Source organism: Hylaeus anthracinus, unplaced genomic scaffold, assembly GCF_026225885.1.
Source record: "Hylaeus anthracinus isolate JK02 unplaced genomic scaffold, UHH_iyHylAnth1.0_haploid 11981, whole genome shotgun sequence".
In the NCBI taxonomy this organism is placed as follows: Eukaryota; Metazoa; Arthropoda; class Insecta; order Hymenoptera; family Colletidae; genus Hylaeus; species Hylaeus anthracinus.
In genome coordinates, this window is record NW_026534329.1 from 9,632,362 (window position 1) to 9,654,616 (window position 22,255).

The 22,255-nt window shown below is 31.9% G+C and overlaps 2 protein-coding genes across 8 annotated transcripts in view; one reads left to right on the top strand and one right to left on the bottom strand.

The window, feature by feature from the left end:
• LOC128885657 (midasin) overlaps positions 1-22,255 on the bottom strand; it is a 188,987-nt gene that overhangs the window by 120,942 nt on the left and 45,790 nt on the right. The gene's annotated exons all lie outside the window — the stretch shown is intronic.
• The window catches only part of LOC128885663 (uncharacterized), a 141,904-nt gene that overhangs the window by 71,198 nt on the left and 48,451 nt on the right, over positions 1-22,255 (top strand). For 4 of the 5 annotated variants that reach the window (XM_054139829.1, XM_054139830.1, XM_054139826.1 and 1 more), the window contains exons 4-7: positions 10,973-11,227; positions 13,224-13,328; positions 14,627-14,809; positions 21,624-21,923. In XM_054139829.1, the coding sequence (XP_053995804.1) occupies positions 10,973-11,227; positions 13,224-13,328; positions 14,627-14,809; positions 21,624-21,923 (843 nt within the window). The remainder of the gene's footprint in view (positions 1-10,972; positions 11,228-13,223; positions 13,329-14,626; positions 14,810-21,623; positions 21,924-22,255) is intronic. The other variant, XM_054139828.1, reaches the window with a different exon arrangement.

A 22,255-nucleotide genomic window follows, 5' to 3' on the forward strand; every position in this document is an offset into this window, starting at 1 on the left:
TTGATTTATGAGACCAACCTTTTCTTCGGAAATTGTCATTTTATTAATTCAGAAATAATTTGTTTACCTTTCCTTTTGAAAATGTCAGTATTATTCGTATCGATATAAAATTATACGTGAAAGAATTATTTTTGTCCAAAAAAAATACATTACCGAAAGAGGACAATCTTTTTGTTCTATTCCATTTTAAAAAATATAGTCCGTCCTGTTCTATTCTCTGGAGGAATAGCCATTTGCCAAGCAATACACATGTGTGGCATAGAAACGCCAAAGTGAGTCAGAAAATACTGAAAAACGATTTTTCTTGCTATGCCTGACAATTCCTGAGAAAGTAACTTGAAACGCTTTATGTGGTCCAGTTTGTCTATATTTACTAGCACTGTAAACAATATTGATGAGTATTACCCACAATAGGTTGAAAAGAGATGAAAATTCGAACGATACAACACGTTCAGTCTATCTTGTTGTTTACTTAGCTGATTGTGTTTGACAATGATGAAATACAAACTTTTCATTTCAAATTAATTCGGAAATTGTACTATTATACACGGTATTCCACCTACCTCTTCCATCTTAAACATCCCGGGTGTTTTTTATTTATTATATATAATATATTGTTATATATATTTTTGCGATAGAAAAAAATGTCAGCGGAAAACATTGTTTGATTTGGAGGGGGACGTACTATGATAGACGACAAAATTATCTCAATGTCATATTTCACAAAATATCAAGGTCATTCACGTTTGTATACATAGGATGGAATATTTTCATTTCAAATTCAAACATGTATAACGTGTTGGTTTTCAGATGACTTTGTGAGGAATTATTCTTGCAAAATTTTAATATAACGTACACAGTCATTTGAAGGTTGATATATTATACATGTTTGAATTTATCTTTTTGTCAGCTACAGCATTATAATAATAAAATATCCCATGTCATTTAAAAAAAAAAAACAAAAAACGATAATAACCTTAAAATCACGGAAAGTATGACCTTAAGATACTTTTTTCTATCATACTATGTCTTTCTCCAAACTGAACAATGTTTTCCTCTGACAATTTTTTTTCTATTGCAAAAAACTCACGCGATATTTAAGATAGAAGAGTTAGGCGATACACCTTGTATATGGATCATGTTTTTTCATTAACAGAGAAACAATTTGAGCAAAATTATTGATGATTATAAAATAAAACAATTAACAATAAAACAATTAAAAGAATAATAATGAAACTAGAATATAGCTAGTTTCTAGACCCATTACTATTTTATGATTTCATCTAGCTAATTTTCAAATAAGAAATTTAAAAAAAAAAAGAAAACATTTCTTAATAAAACTTCTTTCATTTCTGAAATTACATTTCTTTTGTGGTACGTACATTCTCGCAGTTACGTGTCGCTTAATTAAGAGCTAAAGTGACACAAAGGGCCTTTTAACCTAGCTAAAGCCTCAAATCGATTTAACAAGTGTAAGTGACGCTTCGCGTGATACTACTAATGGTATTATACGAATTAAGATGATAGCGTATTGTCAAAATCTGTAAAAAAAAAAAAAAAAGAAATTTTCCTGTATTTCAGCAGCAACAAATTTCATAACAAAAATAAAAAAATCCCCTTTCCAATTAGAGTAATCTTTAAAAAACAAAAAATATACTAAACAAGCACAATTGTAATTTTACAATAATTGTAAAATTGTAATGTTACATAAGTAACGTAATATAGTGCTTATTATAATATAATATAAATCTTACTAATGCTTGTATAAATAATTACACAAAATATCGAAAAGACGGTTATCATAAAACGTTAACAAAGTATTTAAAAAACCAATACATAAGACAAGAGTTACATAGAGCCAGTATAAAAGAAAATTAATAAAAGTTGTGCATTTCTCGTACACTTTCGAATGAATAACCCGTTAAGCACCACCCGAAGCGTGAAGAGCCACTCAAACATTATTTCTATGTCGAAATATGTACTGTCAGTTAAGCCACTTAAAATATTTCGAGTTTGAACGTTAAAGATTAAAATACACCGATTGAAATTCATTTCATTTAGGTTTGAAGAACTCCCAACTTGATACTGGAAAGTTATTAGTTTGTCGCCGAGTAAATAGCCACGCGGTATTCGTATCTTCAAAGCGTTATAATCCACGTATACGAAGTGTTTTTTTACGAGCACCAGCGATATCGTTGCTTCTTTTCGAAACGCGAGAAAAAAAATCGTTCCTTTCAAAAAGGGAAAATATTCTAATAATCAAATACTTATTGTATAATATTTTCAAATTTATTAAAAAATGGATTAATGTGTTTTCAGTGATGGAATAATCTATGTAGCTTATAAGAATATCATAAGCTTATACATGTTAATCTTCGAGTGACCTTGATCTCTCTGTTCCTGTCAAAAATATAAGGAAACGACAGAGCTAAAAATCATTCGTTTCAAAGAGGATAATTTAACGTTTAAGTAAAGTAAACGTTTCTTTATGTATATCTATAAATATTTTCACTAAAATTGATAAATAGAGAGCTCTTTTCTTTCCCTAATAAACGTGAATTCTCTTGTTAAAGGTTTAAATTAACATATACCTAGTTCAATTTGTTTTTTGACGAGTTATGTCACTTCGTTAACGAAATCATATTATTCCACTAGAAAAAGAAATGATCTTGTTCTTGGAATCTAATAAAACATAACCATGACAACAAATTGTTTTTAACCGACTTCGAAAAGAAAGAGGTTACTCAATTCGGCTTTTTTTTTTTTAACGGTATGCTCACCGATTACGCCGAGATAGCTTGAGCAATCGGAATGAAACCTCTTGCATCTGTAAGAGCATTTGCCATTTGGCCCATAACAAAACAATTGTCCTTGTTTTATTTTTTACCACTTTCTATCACTTTTTATCGCAAAAAAGCGTACTATTTCACATATGTTTGGCCTAAAATCGATGAAATCGATGACACCCTTTACATTTTGCTGTCGGAGAGGTTTTCGCAATGATCACAATTGTAAAAATTTATGAATTTCTTTATTGTTCATAACTATTGTTATCGCAAAATTCCTATTATATGATGTAACTTGGCGAGGGATTTACTGATCGATATGTAACTTTCCACTTTTAATGACAGCTGATTTTATGCTATTCGAATTTCCATAGATTTATGGACTTTTTTATATGTTTACAAATATTGTTATTACAAAGTTCCTATTCTTTGATGTAACTCGGTGAGGAAATTACCGAGCGCAATGGAACCCTTCACATATTAGATTGTAAGATATGAAGTGTTCGATTTTGGTTTATCGGTACTTTAAATTTTGTTATGACCAAAAATACTAAAGTTTCTAGGAATATTTTACATGTACCTTCAAGAGTAGAGTTTCCTTTGTTAAATTCAATCTTCACTTGTTTTGCATGTGCATCTAACCTAAGAAATTTACTGTTTGATTTCCATTATAAATGCTCGTGATTTTCGCGTCCTTTTCTTATACGAGTGGAACTGCATGCAACGCTGCATTTGGCAATGATGCAGTAAATGAACGTACAGTTCGTCGATGGTATCAGAAATTTGAAGCCGGAGATGAAAGCCTTGAAAATGAACATCGTGGAAGGCCAGAGATGAGCATTAACAATGACCATTTGAAACTCGCTATTGAAGAAAATCCTGGAACAACGGTTAGAGAACTTGCCCAAAAATTTGACGTAAGTGCCATGACAATTTCACGCCACTTTCCTTAACAAAGGAAACTCTACTCTTGAAGGTACATGTAAAATATCCCTATAAACTTCAATTGGTAAAAAAAAAGAAGTTAGATAAGTGGGTATCGCACGAATTGACCGACCGGCAGAAGTTTTGTCGTTGCGAAATATGCAATTCGTTACTGATTCGGAACCAAAATGATCCGTTTTTGGATCGCATTGTCACATGTGATGAAAAATGGATTCTATACGACAACAGACGACGTTCTGCACAATGGCTAGATCCAGATCAACAGCCATGACATATGCCGAAACCTGCTCTACACCCACAAAAGATAATGTTCACGGTTTGGTGGTCAATGGCCGGTGTAATCCATTATAGTTTTTTACACCCTGGACAAGCCATAACAGCCGAAAAGTATTGCACCGAAATCGATCAAATGCACGAAAAATTGAGAGAAAAATCAGCGGTAATCATTAACCGAAAGGGGCCAATTTTGCTGCATGACAATGCTCGACCGCACGTGGCACAGATAACGATGCACAAGCTGCACGCCTTAAACTATGAAACGTTACCGCATCCTTCTTACTTCCCGGATTTGTCACCACCAGATTTTCATTTTTCTTAACATCTAAGCAACTTCCTTAATGAGAAAACCTTCAGAAATCGGATGAATGTGGAAAACATCGTCCTAGAGTTCATTAACACTAGAACGTTGAATTTTTACCAAAGAGGTGTAATGTATAGAATCTAATGGTTCTTATTTCGATTAAATACATTAATTAGAAAAAAAAAGTTGTGTTCATTTAAAGTTACCCTTAAAAGTCGGACATTTCATATGTTACAACCTAGTATAATGTCAGATGATGTAATAATATTCCTATTTAGGAAAGTTATGAATTTCTTAATGTTTATAACAATTGTTACTGTAAAATTCGTATTCTTTGATGAAACTCTGCAAGGAATTAACCGATCGAGATGGAACCTTCTACATATAATGACAACTGATTCCCATTTGCTGTTCCCATTTGGAAAAATTGTTGAATTTCTTAATTTTATAATGTATAGATATGACAAGATAGCGGATCACTCGTTATCATGGCTCACAGAGATTCCTTTGTTAAGTCGGTTACTATCGACAGAGATATTTTTCGAAATTTCGACGGTTGGTCCATTCCTGAAAATGTATAAATTGGTATGCATAGCACGCGTATGTACTGTGTGCATTTGATGGAATTACCTCTTTCTCCCTCTCTGTCCCTCCTAATGGAAGGGAAAATAGAAAGAGGTTTTGAGGATGGGGACGTAGTCACAGGCGAGGGAATATAATGGAAGCGTCACGTGCATTGTTAGGACCAACTCCGAACCGACCGATTGCGGTGTAAACTGTCCGCAACGGGAATCCCCGCGCTTTCACAACGGAATTAATTGTGACATCCCGTTTAGTTGAAGCTCCCTGTTACCAATATCCTGACACGTATCAAACAAAACTTAGTTTTTACGGTGTCGTGCCTTTATCGATCACGCATCTACTTGGAACATACTTGGTTTCCGTTTCACGAAGGACGAGAATCGATAGGATCGATTTTTTGTCCCTCGTATTATTCGGCATTATAATTTCTGTCTCTTTTAATCTATTATAATTTCTATCTTTTCGAATCCATTATAGTCTCCATCTCTTATAATCAATTATCATTTTGATTTCTTCTAATCCATTATAGCATTTACATTTTCTAATCGATTATAATATTTATATTTTTTAATCCATTATAAAACCAATTTCTTCTAATCCATTATAGTGTCTATCTCTTTTAATCCATTATAATTTCGATCACTTCTAATTTATTATAATTTTCATTTCATATGATTTCTATTAATATTTCTGTTAAAAATGAAAATATTGAAGTAAATCAAAGTCCCTTAATCTTTTCTGACTCATTGTACCTTTGGAATATATTATTTCTGCTATTAAAACTTCAAAGTGTAGTTATAGGTACGTGTAATTTTTTGTATACTGAAAGTAACGAAAATAAAGTAATTATACTTTGTTGCAGTAAAAAAAAAAATAGAAAATTAGTTGTATTTATATATTTCATGTTGGAAATATGTATTTATTCTATTTGAGGAGATGTCAAAAATAATAACTATTAATTTCTATACACTTACATACGTATATTGAGATTATTTTCTAAGGTAGGGCTCGTTGCTTCATGTTAAGGTTGGGTTAAAGACATCACTATATCATAACCTCGTAGCAGTGACTATTGTCTTCTTACATAATAATACAAATTATAATAAGTTTATAAATAACTTCTTACAAAACTTCGTAAGTTTAGAAATGAATAAACTTCTTACGATACTTCTCTATTAACTCACTAATGAGTTACTGCAACGTTTCAGTTTCTTTTATTATTTAATTTTGCTTTTTAATACTGAAGCTGTGGAAAGGAATCCCAAGGATTTAGGATTCATTTTTTCATCGAAAATTGACTAATTGTTCTAACACAATTGGTTCTAGAATTTTATACAGCTTGAAAAAATTGATGTATTTGTAGCAATATGACAAACTGATCCCTTTAAAATCTATAGTTCTACGCGTAGGTCAAATGTTACAAGTGCGATGTATTGCAGCGTGAAAGAAAGATGGTCCTAGGTTAAAAATAATATTGTACGATCAATAAGGACGATGTAGATAGTGTCGAGTTAATTTTGTTTACAAGAATCATCACTCAATGTACTCAATTTTTTAATGAATCTTTCTATGAATACATAAATAAAGCATTGAAAAATATTAGCCATAATTATTATTAAACAATACTAAGATATTACTCAAGGGAATTTTTTAAAAAACAATACGATTTTTACAATGAATGTAGTTTATAAGGACATTCTATAAAGAACGTGGTTTATATAAAAAGTTTACAAAAAATAGAGTTTATAAGCAAATTCTATAAATGAATATTTTCATGTAAATAGATGGAAATATAGAAAATATTTTTTTTAAACCTTAGTGTTGTTTTTCATAGTTGGCAGGGAAATATACTAGTATAATTTATTTGTGAAATAGTTTTGTCAATTCCAAAAGCGAATTTTTGTCTGGAATCGCGATACTTTTTTAAACAATAGTTTAATACCGATAGCTTAATATTCCTCGGTAAAATAAGAGGAAGGCACGTTTGCATTTCTGGTTCTCGCATTGTATTTATTCTAGAATTTCCTAATTTCGGTCATTCCGTAATACGGAACGATGTTTGCAGATTTGGCTGTTTAGGTTCGATTGGGTGGTCTTTGCATTGATTTTTGGGGTTATTGGCCAGTCTTCTACTGAGAGAGGGCCAAAGGGTTACGAATGGCTAAAATCTCTGCACTTTTTGGTTCAGCGTGTCCATAAACCTACTGATCCAATATTTATGACAAACGGTTGCCAATTTCTCTTACAAATAATAAACCAATTGGGTCTCGCTCTGCTTTGCTCTTCAATGTATATGAATAATTGGAAAATATTGCGGTTTTCTATAAAATTCATATTCAGTTGAACTTTGATTTGAATAAATTTTTATTCTATTAACCCTTGTTTTAAGGGGGCATTTCACTGTGAACGCACAAAAAAAAGCATATTTTCAATAATTTTTTTCTCAGGAACTATTGCATAAAATTGAATGAATGTTTCTTCCCCTTAAAAGTATGATTAAGGAAAGTAAATGAAAAATTTTTTTTTGGTAAAAAGTATTTCATCATTTATTTACAAAATAATATACATGTGTGCAAAAAAAAGTTATCCGCTGGTGCAGGTGATTTTGGCTCTCCTGGTAATCTGAAACAGAAAATCGAAAAAGTTTATTAAACTATGTCGTCACATCTATGGTCGCAACCTCCACTTATTTATTTCATCGAAAATAAACAAAATGGCAGCGTTTAAATTGTAAGTAAAAATCAAAATATCAAGTATTTGGAGGTTCCGACGATAGGCGTGACGACATAGTTTAATAAACTTTTTCGATTTTCTGTTTCAGATTACCAGGAGAGCCAAAATCACCTGCACCAGCGGATAACTTTTTTTTGCACACATGTATATTATTTTGTAAATAAATGACGAAATACTTTTTACCAAAAAAAAATTTTTCATTTACTTTCCTTAATCATACTTTTAAGGGGAAGAAACATTCATTCAATTTTATGCAATAGTTCCTGAGAAAAAAATTATTGAAAATATGCTTTTTTTTGTGCGTTCACAGTGAAATGCCCCCTTAAAATTATTCTGCCCAAATATAGTCAATTAAACCACAGCTAGATTAATAGAAACAGATTGATCTATTTCTCGCATAGTTTGACGTGAATTTTATTCATCGATCTCTCTTAAAGTTTCATCGTTTTCAATGTTTCCGTTTCGATTTCCAATAGTGCATCAATGTTTGGCATTTTGAAAACCAACGTTTAATGCATCACAACGAAACAGTCAATAACCTTGTCAAACACAGTCCGTCCCATACATATCTATTTATTAAAGAAATTTGTCTGAATTAAATGATGGATCTCATATTTCCAAATAAATGTTTCGTTATAAATATATATATATGTAAATAAACTTTACACGTGTATATATTTATAATGAAACATTTATTTAGAAACAAGAAATCTGCCGTTTTGTTTAGACAAACTTCTTCAATAAATACATATTTATTCGACTGACTGTATACAACTGATTTCCTTGTCTATTTTACATTAGAAAAGAAACAACCAACCGATACAATTATTTACGAAACAAAGTTGTAGGAAAATTGTTGAGACACTTTCGACACAGGATTAATGATACACACGTCTCGAAAACCAATTCCGAAGTAATATGTATTGAAAAGCTTGCGAATTAAATAATGAGAATTATTTATCAACCTCGACGAGGACTATTTCATTTAATCAAATTCTTTTCATTATAGATATGATTTTGTTAAAAAAATAAAAATTCTGTTTGGGAAAATATTCACCGTACTTTTCAAAAATTTCAATTTTAATTAGAAGAATTCAGAATTTCTAAGTAAGTAGAAAATTCGGCCTACCTTCAGCTTTAAATAATCAAATCATATAAATAATGATTATTTACCTCAAAATGCAAATTCTGACCTACAAATCATTCGTACCTCTTCAAGAATAGCATATTTAATATTTATCCTTTAGACGTCCTCGAATATATTCTCACGTATATTACAATTCGTTTAAGAAATATTAAATAATAAAAAAAAAAAAAAAATAATGAATAACGAGTAAGTCTAAAATTTTAAATAAATTACACAGACTTCTCAAATATTAGGTAGACTGAAATGTAATGTCGTTTCTTTTACATTAAATTCAAACAAATTTGTAATAAATTTCTATTTTTAATCAATTATGAAATCGTCCTCGTTATCAGCAGCCTTTTGCCATCAGGTGTGCAAAATTTTCAATGCCAGATTGCTAAAAATCAATGAGCTGATGAGTGATAAACAAATATTTAAAATTGCAAAAACGATATTACTTTCCAGTTCACCTAATAGTAAATAGTTGTTCCTTTTACTTAAACTTTAAAATAATAAATCCAACTTTGCCAAAAGTTTATTTATCATAATTTAAAGAAATTTAGACCTATACTGTCATCGTGTATTTCGGACATTTTACTATCTCGTTCTCGATCGTCGGGCACATTCTAAATCTAATTTTTGTGCAGCCTTCCACACCCCAGATCTGCGCATCGCACACCGGTGTTGTAGGCGAAAGTCACAACGCGGAAAAGCTGCTGAAACAGTGGACATTTCAGTTACTGATATGCCAGTCATATCACCACCTACATATGGCAATTTCATACCGCACTGTTCACAAGGGAAGTTCGGCAACTGATACACGACGAAAACTCGGAATTATTTGCAGAAATAAAGTTCATGGGGACCTAATCACACTACTCTTCATTGTATCCCAAACATTGTTTTAAGGGTGGAAACACTTCTTCGAAATAATTCTGGTTATTTATATTTTTGCTAATGTAACATAGGTTTGGTGAAACCTTAAGAGATATGGATAAAATTTTAAATAGAAAATGAAATATTTTTTATAACATTTTATAACACTGTAGAAAGAAATTAAACACATATTGTAGTATGTAGAATCGCAGGAATGAATGGAAAAGGTTTTAAGGCTAAAAGTAAATGGTTTATTTATTAGTAAATTGTACATTTTAGTTTTGGAGAGGAATAACTTTTACAGGGTTTTCGGAAACAAAGCTTTCAGCTAAATTCTTTAACAACATATACAGGGTGTCCAAAAAATATTGGACATCCTTGAAGAAGGTGGTTCGGGAGGTGATTTGAAACACCTTTTCCTTAGCGAAAATGTTGTCCGAGGCTTCGTTGAAGTAGCGTATGAGCGCGGTCACCTAGCGCGTAGCCACGCATACTGCGGCCGGTCCACCAACATACTCGCGCTCTGATTGGTCAATGTTTTCCGTTCATATCTCCTCAACGAAGTCTCGGACAACATTTTCGCTAAGGAAAAAGTTGTTTCAAATCACCTCCCGAACCACCCATTTCAAGGTGTTACAACATTTTTGGGACAGCCTGTATATATACACACGTTGAATTTTATTTATTCCATTTTGCTGGGTTGAAGGTCATTTGTAGGTCATATTGTAGTACATGGATGAATTCGTTATTTTGTCAGCTACAACATTAAGTTAAGGAAAATATATCATTGAATTTAAAAAAACATCGATGACATTGAAATTTTATAAAAAAAAAAGACCTTAAAAATTTTTTCCCTTACTACGTTACATGTGGCCCTTCAAACAGTGTAACTTTGTCCTCAGAAGTTTTTTTGTACAACGAAATGTAACGGAGATATTTGGGTGTTCTGTTTCTTCGGACTCACCCTGTATATGTCGAATTGAGTAACTTCCTCCTTTTCGAAGTTGGTTAATAAAATAAATAGTGTTCCACGCGGGTGAAACCGCGGGGCGCAGCTAGTTTAATAAAAATATCAATATTTTTGAATTAATCACAACTCTATCATTTACTTATTTATTATCCTAGAAATTAATGCATAGAATATTAAGTAAATACATGATAAATAAACTTACAATTAATTCAGAAAATTCACAGAATATTTATAATAATTATACTATAGCTACGCCTCTGTACAAAATTGATTTAATATTTACAAATTAATCAACCTATCCAATAATAAATATCGTAATAAAATTGATTCACCTAGTTTTAATTGAACGCACATTCTATGAATGATTGTTTCAGTGCGTTTTATTCGGAACGTTCATGATATGGTTCGCAAGCATCACGATAAACTTGGGCCCCACATTTCTAAGCGGTGCACTAGCTGCGAACACAGAAACAGGACACAACGCTCCTAGTTGTCCACTGGTTCATGGTCCGTTTCGTCATTACATACTGAACGCTCTCTGGATCGCCATCAACATGATTTGTGTGGCGCTAACCCTCGTCCATCTTAGGAAACTTCACAAAGATCTCACTAAGGCCAACGTCGAAGCGGTACGTACTTTAATACAAAAATTAAGCTTTAATTTCACGCATTCATTATTCTCTACTACATAGTTTACTGTAATTACATTGTAACATTTACAATGTAAAGCAAATCATACAAAACAATAATCAGATGAATAATTGTTCTGAGCAATTATGAAAAATTAATTTTTGCTACTTTTGAGAATAACGATTTAGAACAGAAACTTTTATATGCTCATTTCTCATTTGTTATCAATGAATAAATTAAATAATTTTTCTTCTATGTGAACTAAGAAAATTCATACAAAAAAAAATTTGAAACAACTTTTTTATCAAGTTAAAGTGATTTTTTTCACCCAAAGAACTCGTTCTTTTTTTCAAACTTGCAATGATTCCACATTTCACCGTTTTTGCGGTTTTTTCTTAGTTCACATAGAAGAAAAATGTATGAAAATGAAAATTTCTTTTGTTTTTTTTTGTGTCAAAACAAATTACGACCTGCATCATTCCCGCCGATAGGAGGTTTTAATTGTAAGATGCCTTACAAATGTGCGTCACAGTCGACTCAATTTGAATATTTCTTGTTGAAAAAATTTGTACAGACTACTCAAATATGTATGAAAATAAGATAAAAAGTTCCATAGAATTAATTATTTTTTCCATAGTAAAAAAATTCACGAAAACCCGCTGTTTTTAGACCTCCTAATTCAGGATACCCCCTTAAGTCATCTTCTGCCACTATTAGCTGTTCATTTGTTTGCATTCTTTAGATTTGTTTTCTTGGAAAAACCACCCTTTCCAATCACCTTAATTTATTATTGAATATAAATTAAATTACAGTGCTATTTGGATATTGAAAGATGAAGAAGTCAATCTAACATTTGCAAAGATGTAGGTGTCAAAGGCTCGTAGTGTTTCATGATTGTACCTAAGTTCCTTAAATTGTCTAACAAAGTCTCCGAAGCGAGGGATTTCTGGCACGAATCCAGGATCAATGTCATCTGAATAAATCTCCAGAAACTTGGCTGGTGCTGTTGAAATGTCTTCATTATTCATTGTCGGAGGCCTCTGGGCTTATAACCTTTGAAGTCCATGTTTTAATCCGACTCGCGTTAACGTCAGAAAAGAAAATGTTAAAGAAAAAACGAAATCGAAGCTATTTTGAAAACATTTGACTTCCTGTGACATCGTTACTTATTCCGCAAGTGCAACAGCCCTGGTTTCTTAAAATGGGGTCATATGTTTCTTTTTAGATAAATCAATTCCCTTACTCTGCGTATAAAAGAATAGATTCAGGTAGGTATCCGATAAATGAACACTTTATACTAAATATGGAAACTCTCATTTTCAAGTGACAATCTTTGTATACAGATTTCGTCACGAAATGTTCAATAAGAATTATAATTTTTTACTTTTAATTTCGGTATAAATTAATGAAAATTCTTTAGCCTAACTTGGTATATAGATTTCGTTCACAGAATTATCAATAAAGAATTAAAATGCTTTACTTTACGAGAGGTATAAATAAATAAAAATTGTTTAGTTTAACTTGTACGTAGATGAAATTGAAAATAAATAAAATAGGAAGAAATTCATTATGTCAAGTATTCTGTTTTCTTTTAATGTACCATTACAAAAATCAGCGCAATTGCACTTGCAGGCACCTAATGTGTCTTGAATCTAAATGTGCCTATAGGTATATAATAATAAGAATCCCTTGATCATATTTTACTGTTCTTGATATTATTTATGATAATATATGATATCCTAATCACAGTAAATAATGTAGACATTTATACATCACTTCATTCTTTTTTTAAATGGCGTATAATCCCTCATATACCAAAAAATATTCAAATGTCTCAAACTATAACACTACATTGAACTGTTATAAAAACAATACTATAGTTAATCTTAACAATTCTTGGAAAATATAGTTTTGTTACGTTTTGCATGGTCCTTATTTTACACAAATTTAATTAAGAAACAATCTGTAATTTAATTTAATCAATGTTTGTGTCAGGTAAAGGTAGCACTGCTAACAATTCTCGTGAATACAACGGGCAACCAACAAACAAACGCGGTTCCCGAAAACTCTGCCGCATCCACAAACGGCGACACGCCCAAGGTAATAATAATAATAAATTATAAATCGCTAGACAGTACGCAAATAAAGTTAAAAAGATAAAATTAGATCAACGTGAATAATTTGAAAATAGTGCTAAAACTGCCAAAAACTGCTAATCAGTCGACCTTATTTCATTAGTTTTGATAAAGAAGTGTTTCGCATGACGTGACGACGCGACGCACAGTGGTCTGAATGGCCAAAAACCTGACCAAAATTAGAAGGAGTTTTCGGATCTTCGTGAAACTTGGTATTTGAGGGCCGCAAATTACGAATCTGGTATCAGAATTTCAAAATTCAAAATGGCGGATCCAATATGGCAGACACGTATATTACAAAGTTATTAGATTTTCATGAAACTTGGTATTTAAGAGTTATTTGGACCGCTAATTACGAATCTAGTATTAGAATTGCAAAATTCAAAATGGCGGATCCAATATGGTCGACATGCATATTAAAAATATTAAATTATTATGAATTTTTTATGAAATAGGATTTCTAGGTTTATAGGGCAACATAATTAGAATACATTGGCAGAAATAATAATAATAAATTAATGTTAAATTAAATTAAAAGATAATAAGGTTTGTTTTAATGCCACGTAAACAGTCTTCTTTTCCTTATAAGCATGGACTTTAAATTTAAATAACTTAATATGGCGCAAATTTGCGCAAGTTTTCTCAATTGGATATCATACCTGACATGTTACTTTATATCAAGAAACTTGGCAGAGCGTGCCACTCGGTGACTATCATCATTGTTTTCCTTCCGATTCATCGAAAGATAACTAAAATTTATACCATATTAAGAAGGGAATTACAATAGTGAATCCAAAGATATTTTACTTTGTTCTTGTGGAAAGTTTATGTTTGTAACATCTACTTTTATGGTAAAATGATTTACATATAAATCTATTGAGTATAAACTTTCTGTGACACAATAAACATGCGCCACTTTTCACGATATCAAGGATCATGAAATTTCGTCAACTTTGAACCTCTGTATATCAGTAACCGATTACAATTTTTTTAAATTTCAAACGACATTAGTGCACTCATATGTATACAACACACGCACAATATTGAAAAAAGTGTGTTCGAAACTTCTAAAATTGCATTTTGGCCAGGTTTTCGGCCATTCGGACCACTGTGCGACGTCGCGTCGTGTAGCGAGATGTACGAGGTTGCGAAATTCTCAAAGAATTGGTAGCGATGAAACGGTACATTGGACTAAAGAAATTCATCGATATCGTTGCAACCAATGCCGTCAATTAATCTACTAAAAAAAAAATGTCACTTCAGAGAGGCGGAGCGACGGAAGAGCACCGCAAAATGAGAAACTACTTGAAGAGGATGGAGAGAGAAGGCGTGCAAAGGGTGAAAATGTTTCTGGTGATAACAGCCGCGTACGGTATCTTTTGGGGACCATTGTTCTTTGTCACCTTGGTGGATCATCCTAGCATAGGGAATCCAACAGGCTACGAGGTAACTAGAAGAATGGACTGTGTAGCGTAATTAGTGAGTGCTTCCCAATTGCTAACACATTTTGACACATATGTATGTACACAGGAATTCACAAAGTGTAGCGTCGTGCACGAATCAATTGGAATAAAGTAATGATTATGATGTCAGAGAGGCCTAAGATTATTTTTCTATAATATGCCATTTATACCAAAGCCTTGGTATTTTTTACAGTGGGTGTAGAATGTATTCGTACACCGATCAATTTCCCAAAAAACTTTTATATGAAATTGTATTAGGTGAACTGGAAAATAATGTCGTTTCTTGCAATTTTAAATACTTGTTTATCGTTCATCAGCTCATTGATCTTTATCGATCTGGCATTGGCAATTTGCACACTAGATGGCAAAAGGCAATTGATAACGGGAGCGATTATACAATTAATAATTAAAAATAAGAATTTATAAAAAATTTGTTTGAACTTACGTTTACGTAAGTAAACGTAAACACATTAGTTTATTGCTCCGTACGAATTAGAAGACATCAAATTTCCAGTAAAGTATTGTACTTTTAAAAAATGGCTCTAATAGAGGAATTGAAGATGATTTCACTACGAATAACTAATAATTTAGTTAATTTAATCCTCAGAAAAGTTATATACTTATAAATTATATACTTGTAAATTAATGTAAATTTCTTTTTTTTTTTTTAATGAAGTTTTAAAAATTAAACAATTGTGCAAATACTTATTGCTTCAATATTTCTATCGATTAATTGTTTAATATTTTTTTTTTTTTGTTAATTGTGTAACTTACATAAATAGCTTTTTTTTGTGTACTCTATCTATTCTAGAGATTTCCAAGAATATATAGAATATCATTGTTTATAAAAAAAAGTGAATAAATTACAATTTCACATAGTTTTTTTGGAAAAGTGGCCGGTGTACGAATAGTTTCTACACCTACTGTATTTCATGGTAGAAATGTCTATCATTCGCACTGTTATAGCACCTGATCAACGTTTTTTTAGCTTCTTAGTATTCACACTCGTGAAAAGGCAAGTGTTATATTTACATAAAGATAATATAAAATAGAATATAATTCTTTTATAATGTTATAAACTTTCGACTAACTGTCACTGGAAAATACAAGTTTACACATCTGTCTAATAGCCTTCGAGGTGAGTACAGATGTGTAGCGTTGTGTCGATGATTGCGGCAATTGGAACGCAAATTGTGTCGCCATGTGTACGAAAGTGTCTAGGGATATTGCAATTGGAAAGCACGTATACAGCACTGTGCAACAGTCTTAAGCCACCATTTCAAGCTTTCATTACATTTGAATAAGGTAATGAAATAAATATGATGTATTAGGCGAACTGGAAAATAATGTCGTTTTTGTAATTTTAAATACTTGTTTATCGTTCATCAGCTCATTGATTTTTATCGATCTGGCATTGGCAATTTGCACACTAGATGGCAAAAGGCTATTGATAACAGGAACAATTATACAATTAATAATTAAAAATAGAAATTTATAAAAAATTTGTTTGAATTTAATCTAAAAGTAACGACATTACTTTCTAGTCCACCTAATATATTTATTATTACGCTTAATATACACTAATTTACCTACTATAAATAACACACATATAATAGAGTTGTAAAGAATTATTTTGGGGATTTTGCAAGCAGGAATTATGAAAACGAATGGCAGTGAATGTTATAAAATATTTTTTAATGAGACATGTCAAAATGTATACAGTTATTATTTACATAATAACAGTTCTATATATTTTTAAAAACAACTGTTTTTGATTAACTCGAAACGCGTTATGTAGATAATAATTGTATACATTTTGACATGTCTCATTAAATAGTATTTTATAACGTTCACTGCCATTTATTTTCATAATTCCTGCTTGTAAAAACCACATACTTAAGGTAGTTGTTTCGAGATAGTCAAACGAAGATTAATCGAACTTAAAATACAAAATAGTCGAAGCTTTTGTAAAAATACAATTTTACTGCTCTTACACATGTCCATAATATAATAATATGTATACCTACACATACATTCGTAATACTCGAGAAATGATTGTAGCAACCGACGCTACCGTGCAACTTCTGTACGTTCAGTTTCAGATTTTAATGAATTTTGTCTCAGTAAGAGCGGGGTCAATAATTGTTGTATAGATATTTTTTTAAATGATTTATAATTTCGATTTTTATAACACATCAAATTTTCAGCAAGTTCCTCCATTGCATTTTGATTTAAATTGTAAAGATTCATGTGAAAATCGGTGCGTTCCATAAGGATCTGTGTTAAGATTACAAAATTTTTATATCTTTTTTCATAAAATTGGGGCAGTCAATTTGAATCGAAAAAGACTCATATAAATACCATTTAATTAAAGAACCATTGAGTGAAGTTTTGTTAAAATTCTCCGTTAAAGTCACGAAACAACTACTTTAACAGAGTTAGGGGATAATGAAACATCAAAAGTTACGATTTAGTCACCTAAAAGTGTCGATTTAAATATTATTGATCACGTCTAAGATCATTTAAGCAGACCTCAAAGATAAAGAGACCCAAAAAATGGAGATGAACTGTTTGAAGTAGTACAAATTGAATAGTGAAACATTCCGTGCAAAGTGATTAAAGAATTATATGAAAGTTATTCGAGAAGAGTCGCCGCTATCATAAAGGTAAAAAGAGTACTAAATATTAAATTCTCTTTTGAATTTATACTATTTCAAAAATATATAAACTAAATCAAAAGTACTCATTCTTTAGTAGTAAAAATGTAAACAATGTAATGTATCACAAGTGGCCTAAGACTTCCGAAAAGTGAAGAATACTTTACGAATTTTTTCTACTAATAATACCATTCTGAAAGAGTATAAAAATATTTTTAGAAATATCAACTAACTCAATTTTTTACTTTATAGTTACTATTTATATTTCAGATTTATTCTATAGGTGTAGATAATCCAAAACTTATTTTCTCAATACGAAAGTACGTAGGATATTTCCAACCCGCGAATCTGGCTCACGGTTCAAGTTTCAAACATTTCCATATTCTGCATCGTTCCGTTTGTTTTTCTTTAATTGACGGAAGCCCTAGAATTATTCAAGCAAGCAATTCAGGTAGGTAGGCCAAGCTTGTCGATCGTTCTGTTTCGGTAACCCCGGAAAACTTAGTATTCTTTGTACTATAAATGGTATTAATGATCTGGTACAGTACTGTAGTCGAGGAAGTGGGATTATCAGAGTCCTCAAAGTAAACCATCTCTTTTATTTCTCCGTATTTTAATCTCTTTGTGACATTGGCATTACTCTTTGACATTTCACTAAGCTACGACCACTTTCTGAACAAACCAAAGATCGTCAATAACGTTTGACCTCGCGCATTTAAGTTTCGGAGAGATGTAAAACTTCGACAAACGTCGATGTACATTGCTGGATTCATTTGTAGGCTTTTTAATTCCAGTATCGGCCTACAGAAATCTATTAACAATATTATCGGTTACTTACAACGCTCAATTTTTGGAAACGAGCAAGGTTTTTGATACACAGTCAGCCCCACAAGTATTCGTAACATGTATGTCTATTAAAGAAATTTGTCTAAATGGAATGATAAATTGATGGAATGACACATTATAAATACTCGTGTATACATACAGTGGGTGTAGAATGTATTCGTACACCGATCAATTTCTCAAAAAACTTATGTGTGAAATTGTAGTTTTTTTACATATTCTTGGAAATCTCTAGAATAGATACAAGTACGAAAAGATTAGGTATTTTGTATAAGTGAGAAATCAACAAGAAAAAACAATAAATCGATAGAAATACAGAAGCAATAAGTATTCGTACAAGTGTTAAATTTTTAAAATTTCATTTAAATAAAAAACGAAATTTCCATTAATTTACAAGTATATGATACTTTCTTCGTGGGATTTCCTTTTGATTTTATAATTATTACAACTCTTCTAAACGTTAAATTAACTAAATTATTAGTTATTCGAAGTGAGATCTTGTTCAATTCCTCTGTTAGAGTCATTTTTAAAAGTACTTTCCTGGAAATGTTATGATTCCTTTTAATTTTATAATTACTCCAACTCTTCTAGGCATTAAATTAACTATCATAAATGTCAATGTTATTCGTATGATCTTCTGTCATTCCTTTATTAGAGCATTTTGTAAGACTTTTTTTACTAGAAATTTAATGTTTTCTAATTCCCACGAAGCAATAAACTGATATGCTTATGTTACAAATTCTTCTGTAAATTGTTCGGCATAGGAACCGTGCGAATATTTATATTTATATTTATTGGTTTTATATTTCTACCGATTTTTCGTATTTTTTGTTAATTTCGCAAATTATATAAACTAGTAGTTGTTGTTTGAACTATATTCTAGAGATTTCCGGGAATAAGTAGAATATCATTGATTATAAAAAAAGAAGTTAAGAAACTACAATTTCACAGAAAAGTTTTTTGGGAAATTGATCGGTGTACGAATACATTCTACACCCATACAAAACAGCTAAATGCAAATCGCAAAAGAAATGTTCAAGACAACCTAATAACAGGATTACTTGTAAATATATTTTCTCTCAACTTTTGACTTTCCGAAACTGTTTATAGCAAAATTTCTAGATGAAACGATTACAACAAATGCCTCTCGACTATCGCTATTTTAAGTATCGGAGTATCCCATTAATGTCCCAGCAAAGTAAAGAGAGTTTACACCTGAATTTAACACGGTGCAGAATGTTCACGTGCAATTCTACCAGATAACAAGTAAATTCGACTGGCACCTACATTAGCGCCATTTAATAGCGTATTTAATAGCGCCAGTAAACTATTCCCTCTCGCTCCTCGGTTTGCTGGCGCCAGTGAAGTTGTAACGGCCGCAACAAATGCGTGTGCAATCCTGTTTGAAACGGTTTTGGAAAGTCGTCAAGTGTCAGCCGCCCACGGAGCTGACGGTGCAATGAAAGCTTCGATGAGAAGTTGGCGATTTCAAAGAGATCCGGAGCGAACGTGTATGGCATTTCCCATTAATAGTCCGAGGGCACGCGACATAAAATTTCGGCCAATTTCATTATAAATATCCTTTTGCTATTTGACTGTTTTCTACTAAAGAATAAAAATAATCCAAGGCTGGCAGAGCACAAACGGTGCATTGCTACGCTAGAAAATCGGAAACATATAAGAAATAACAGTATCTTTGACTGAAATCATTATTACTGAAATTTTTAGTGTGTATTGTTGACATACCAAATTGCATAAAAATGTTGGTCTGGCAGATTATAAGCGGTGCTAAATGGGTCTGGCAGTCGGAAAACCTTGTCGAAAGAACGAAGTAGTTCATTAAAACATCTAATAAAACTATCAAGTAACTGATATCATTATTTCTAAAACTTTTTCTATAAACAATATGTAATGCATAGCGTTAAAAAATTTTGCCTGGCAAACTTTGAGTGGTGTTAAATCGGTCTGACAGCCGTTTAAAAGAACGAACACACATGCGTTACCGGCGTTGAGATCTCGATAATCTAATAAAACTATAAAGTAATAATTATTTTTAAACACTACACACATTAGTTATTTATAGAATATTGCTGTGATGATTTTTATTTCATACAATATTACATATTATTATTTAACTTCAATAAGTCATGAAATTGCCCGGCGCGCATATGTGTTCGCTCTTTTAAACGGCTGCCAGACCGATTTATCATCACTCAAAGTTTGCCAGGCCAAATTTTGTAACCCTATGTATTACACATTGTTTATACAAAAAGTTTCAGAAATAATGATTTCAGTCAAACTACTTTGTTTTTCCGACAAGGTTTTCCGACTGCCAGACCAACTTTTTTATGCAATTTGGTATGTCAACAATACACACTAAAAATTTCAGTAGTAATGATTTTGACCAAAAATTAAATTATTATAATACGCCATAGTGAAGCGTTGCACTACTGAATTCATGCCAGACCAAGCATTTCTGAACTAGGGAGACATACCATCTTTGGAAAACAGGTTCATTTGTGTAATGAAATAAGTCACCCATTTCTGACGCGGGCTCTCGGACTATAAGGGGTTAGTCGCAGACAGGAAGAGGAAAAACGACATTTCTTTGTAATTTTTTTGTAGTTATTAAATAATAACTTACATAAGTAACAAATAAGTATATTATAAAGTATGTTTTAAATAACTAAAAAACATTTTTTGTTTTAAGAAACGTTTAATTTATATCGTCATAACAGCTGATGACGTAGACGATGATTTAAAAACATAGGTTTGCGGTGAGCAAGATTTCTCTACACTGGTTTACCTGAAAACGAAAACAATGGTAGATTTTGAAAATAGATTAGTCCAGCGGATCCCTAACGAAGGATTTTGGAAAAAATTAATTTAAAACAAGATGGCGTACATTTAAAGTTGACTTTCAATTTTTTCACTAAAATTAAGCGATTCAATACAGGATAAAAAAAAAGTATACAAAAAAATAAAAAAATCTTTCGATCAGGGACCCGTTAGTCTAATATATTTTCTAAATCTATTTTTAGTTTTGTTTTCAGGTGCACCAGTTTAAAGAAATCTTGTTCACCGCAAACCAAGTGGCCACCCACGTCATCGCCTGTTATGTCGAAATGAATTAACCTTTTTTTAAAACAAAAATTCTTTTATAGTTCTTTAAGACATACTTTGTAATATATTTACATTTCATTCATAAAAATTATTATTTAATATCTTAAAAAAAAACACAAGAAACTGTCCGTTTCTATATTCCTGACTGCGACTAACTCCTTAACTGACTTCCAGGTGACATTACATATCGCGTACGTTCACGCATTCGTGAACCCGGTGCTCTTTTTGAGCCTCCATCGGGGATTGCGACAAGGATTGTCAGAGTTTTTCTGCGGTTGCTGCGAAAGCATCGCGAGCTGGATTCTGGGTCCAAGCATTCCTGTAGAAAGCGTTCAACCCCCACGATACCAGGAACCTATTGAGGCTGTGCCATCACCCCCGGAACCGCCAATGGCGCAGCCCAACGCTTGCCCGGACCTCACCGACGTCGCCCTCCTCAAACCACCTCTGCCACCGACTGGCAAACATTTACTGGTATTGAAAACATTTTTCCGAAACTTTAAGAAACTTTCTCCGCCACGTTATGGAATGAACGCGACTGCCTTTAGCCCCCGCTTGCGCTTTGAATATCTGACCCAGTTGTTTTACTTGGAATGATTTAAAGCTTCTATGGCAGTTGAATACATTTACCGCCACGGGGGAGATTACGCGCGTCTGATTGCGTTCAAAGAACGTTTGTAGGAGTTGAACGTATTTTTCGGTTGAACGTGCTGGAAAATCCGTGGAAAATCAGTTCCTGTTAGATTGAAAGGGGCAGTTTGGTCCAGCTAATGTATTTTTCTAATGCATATAATTTCCAGATATAA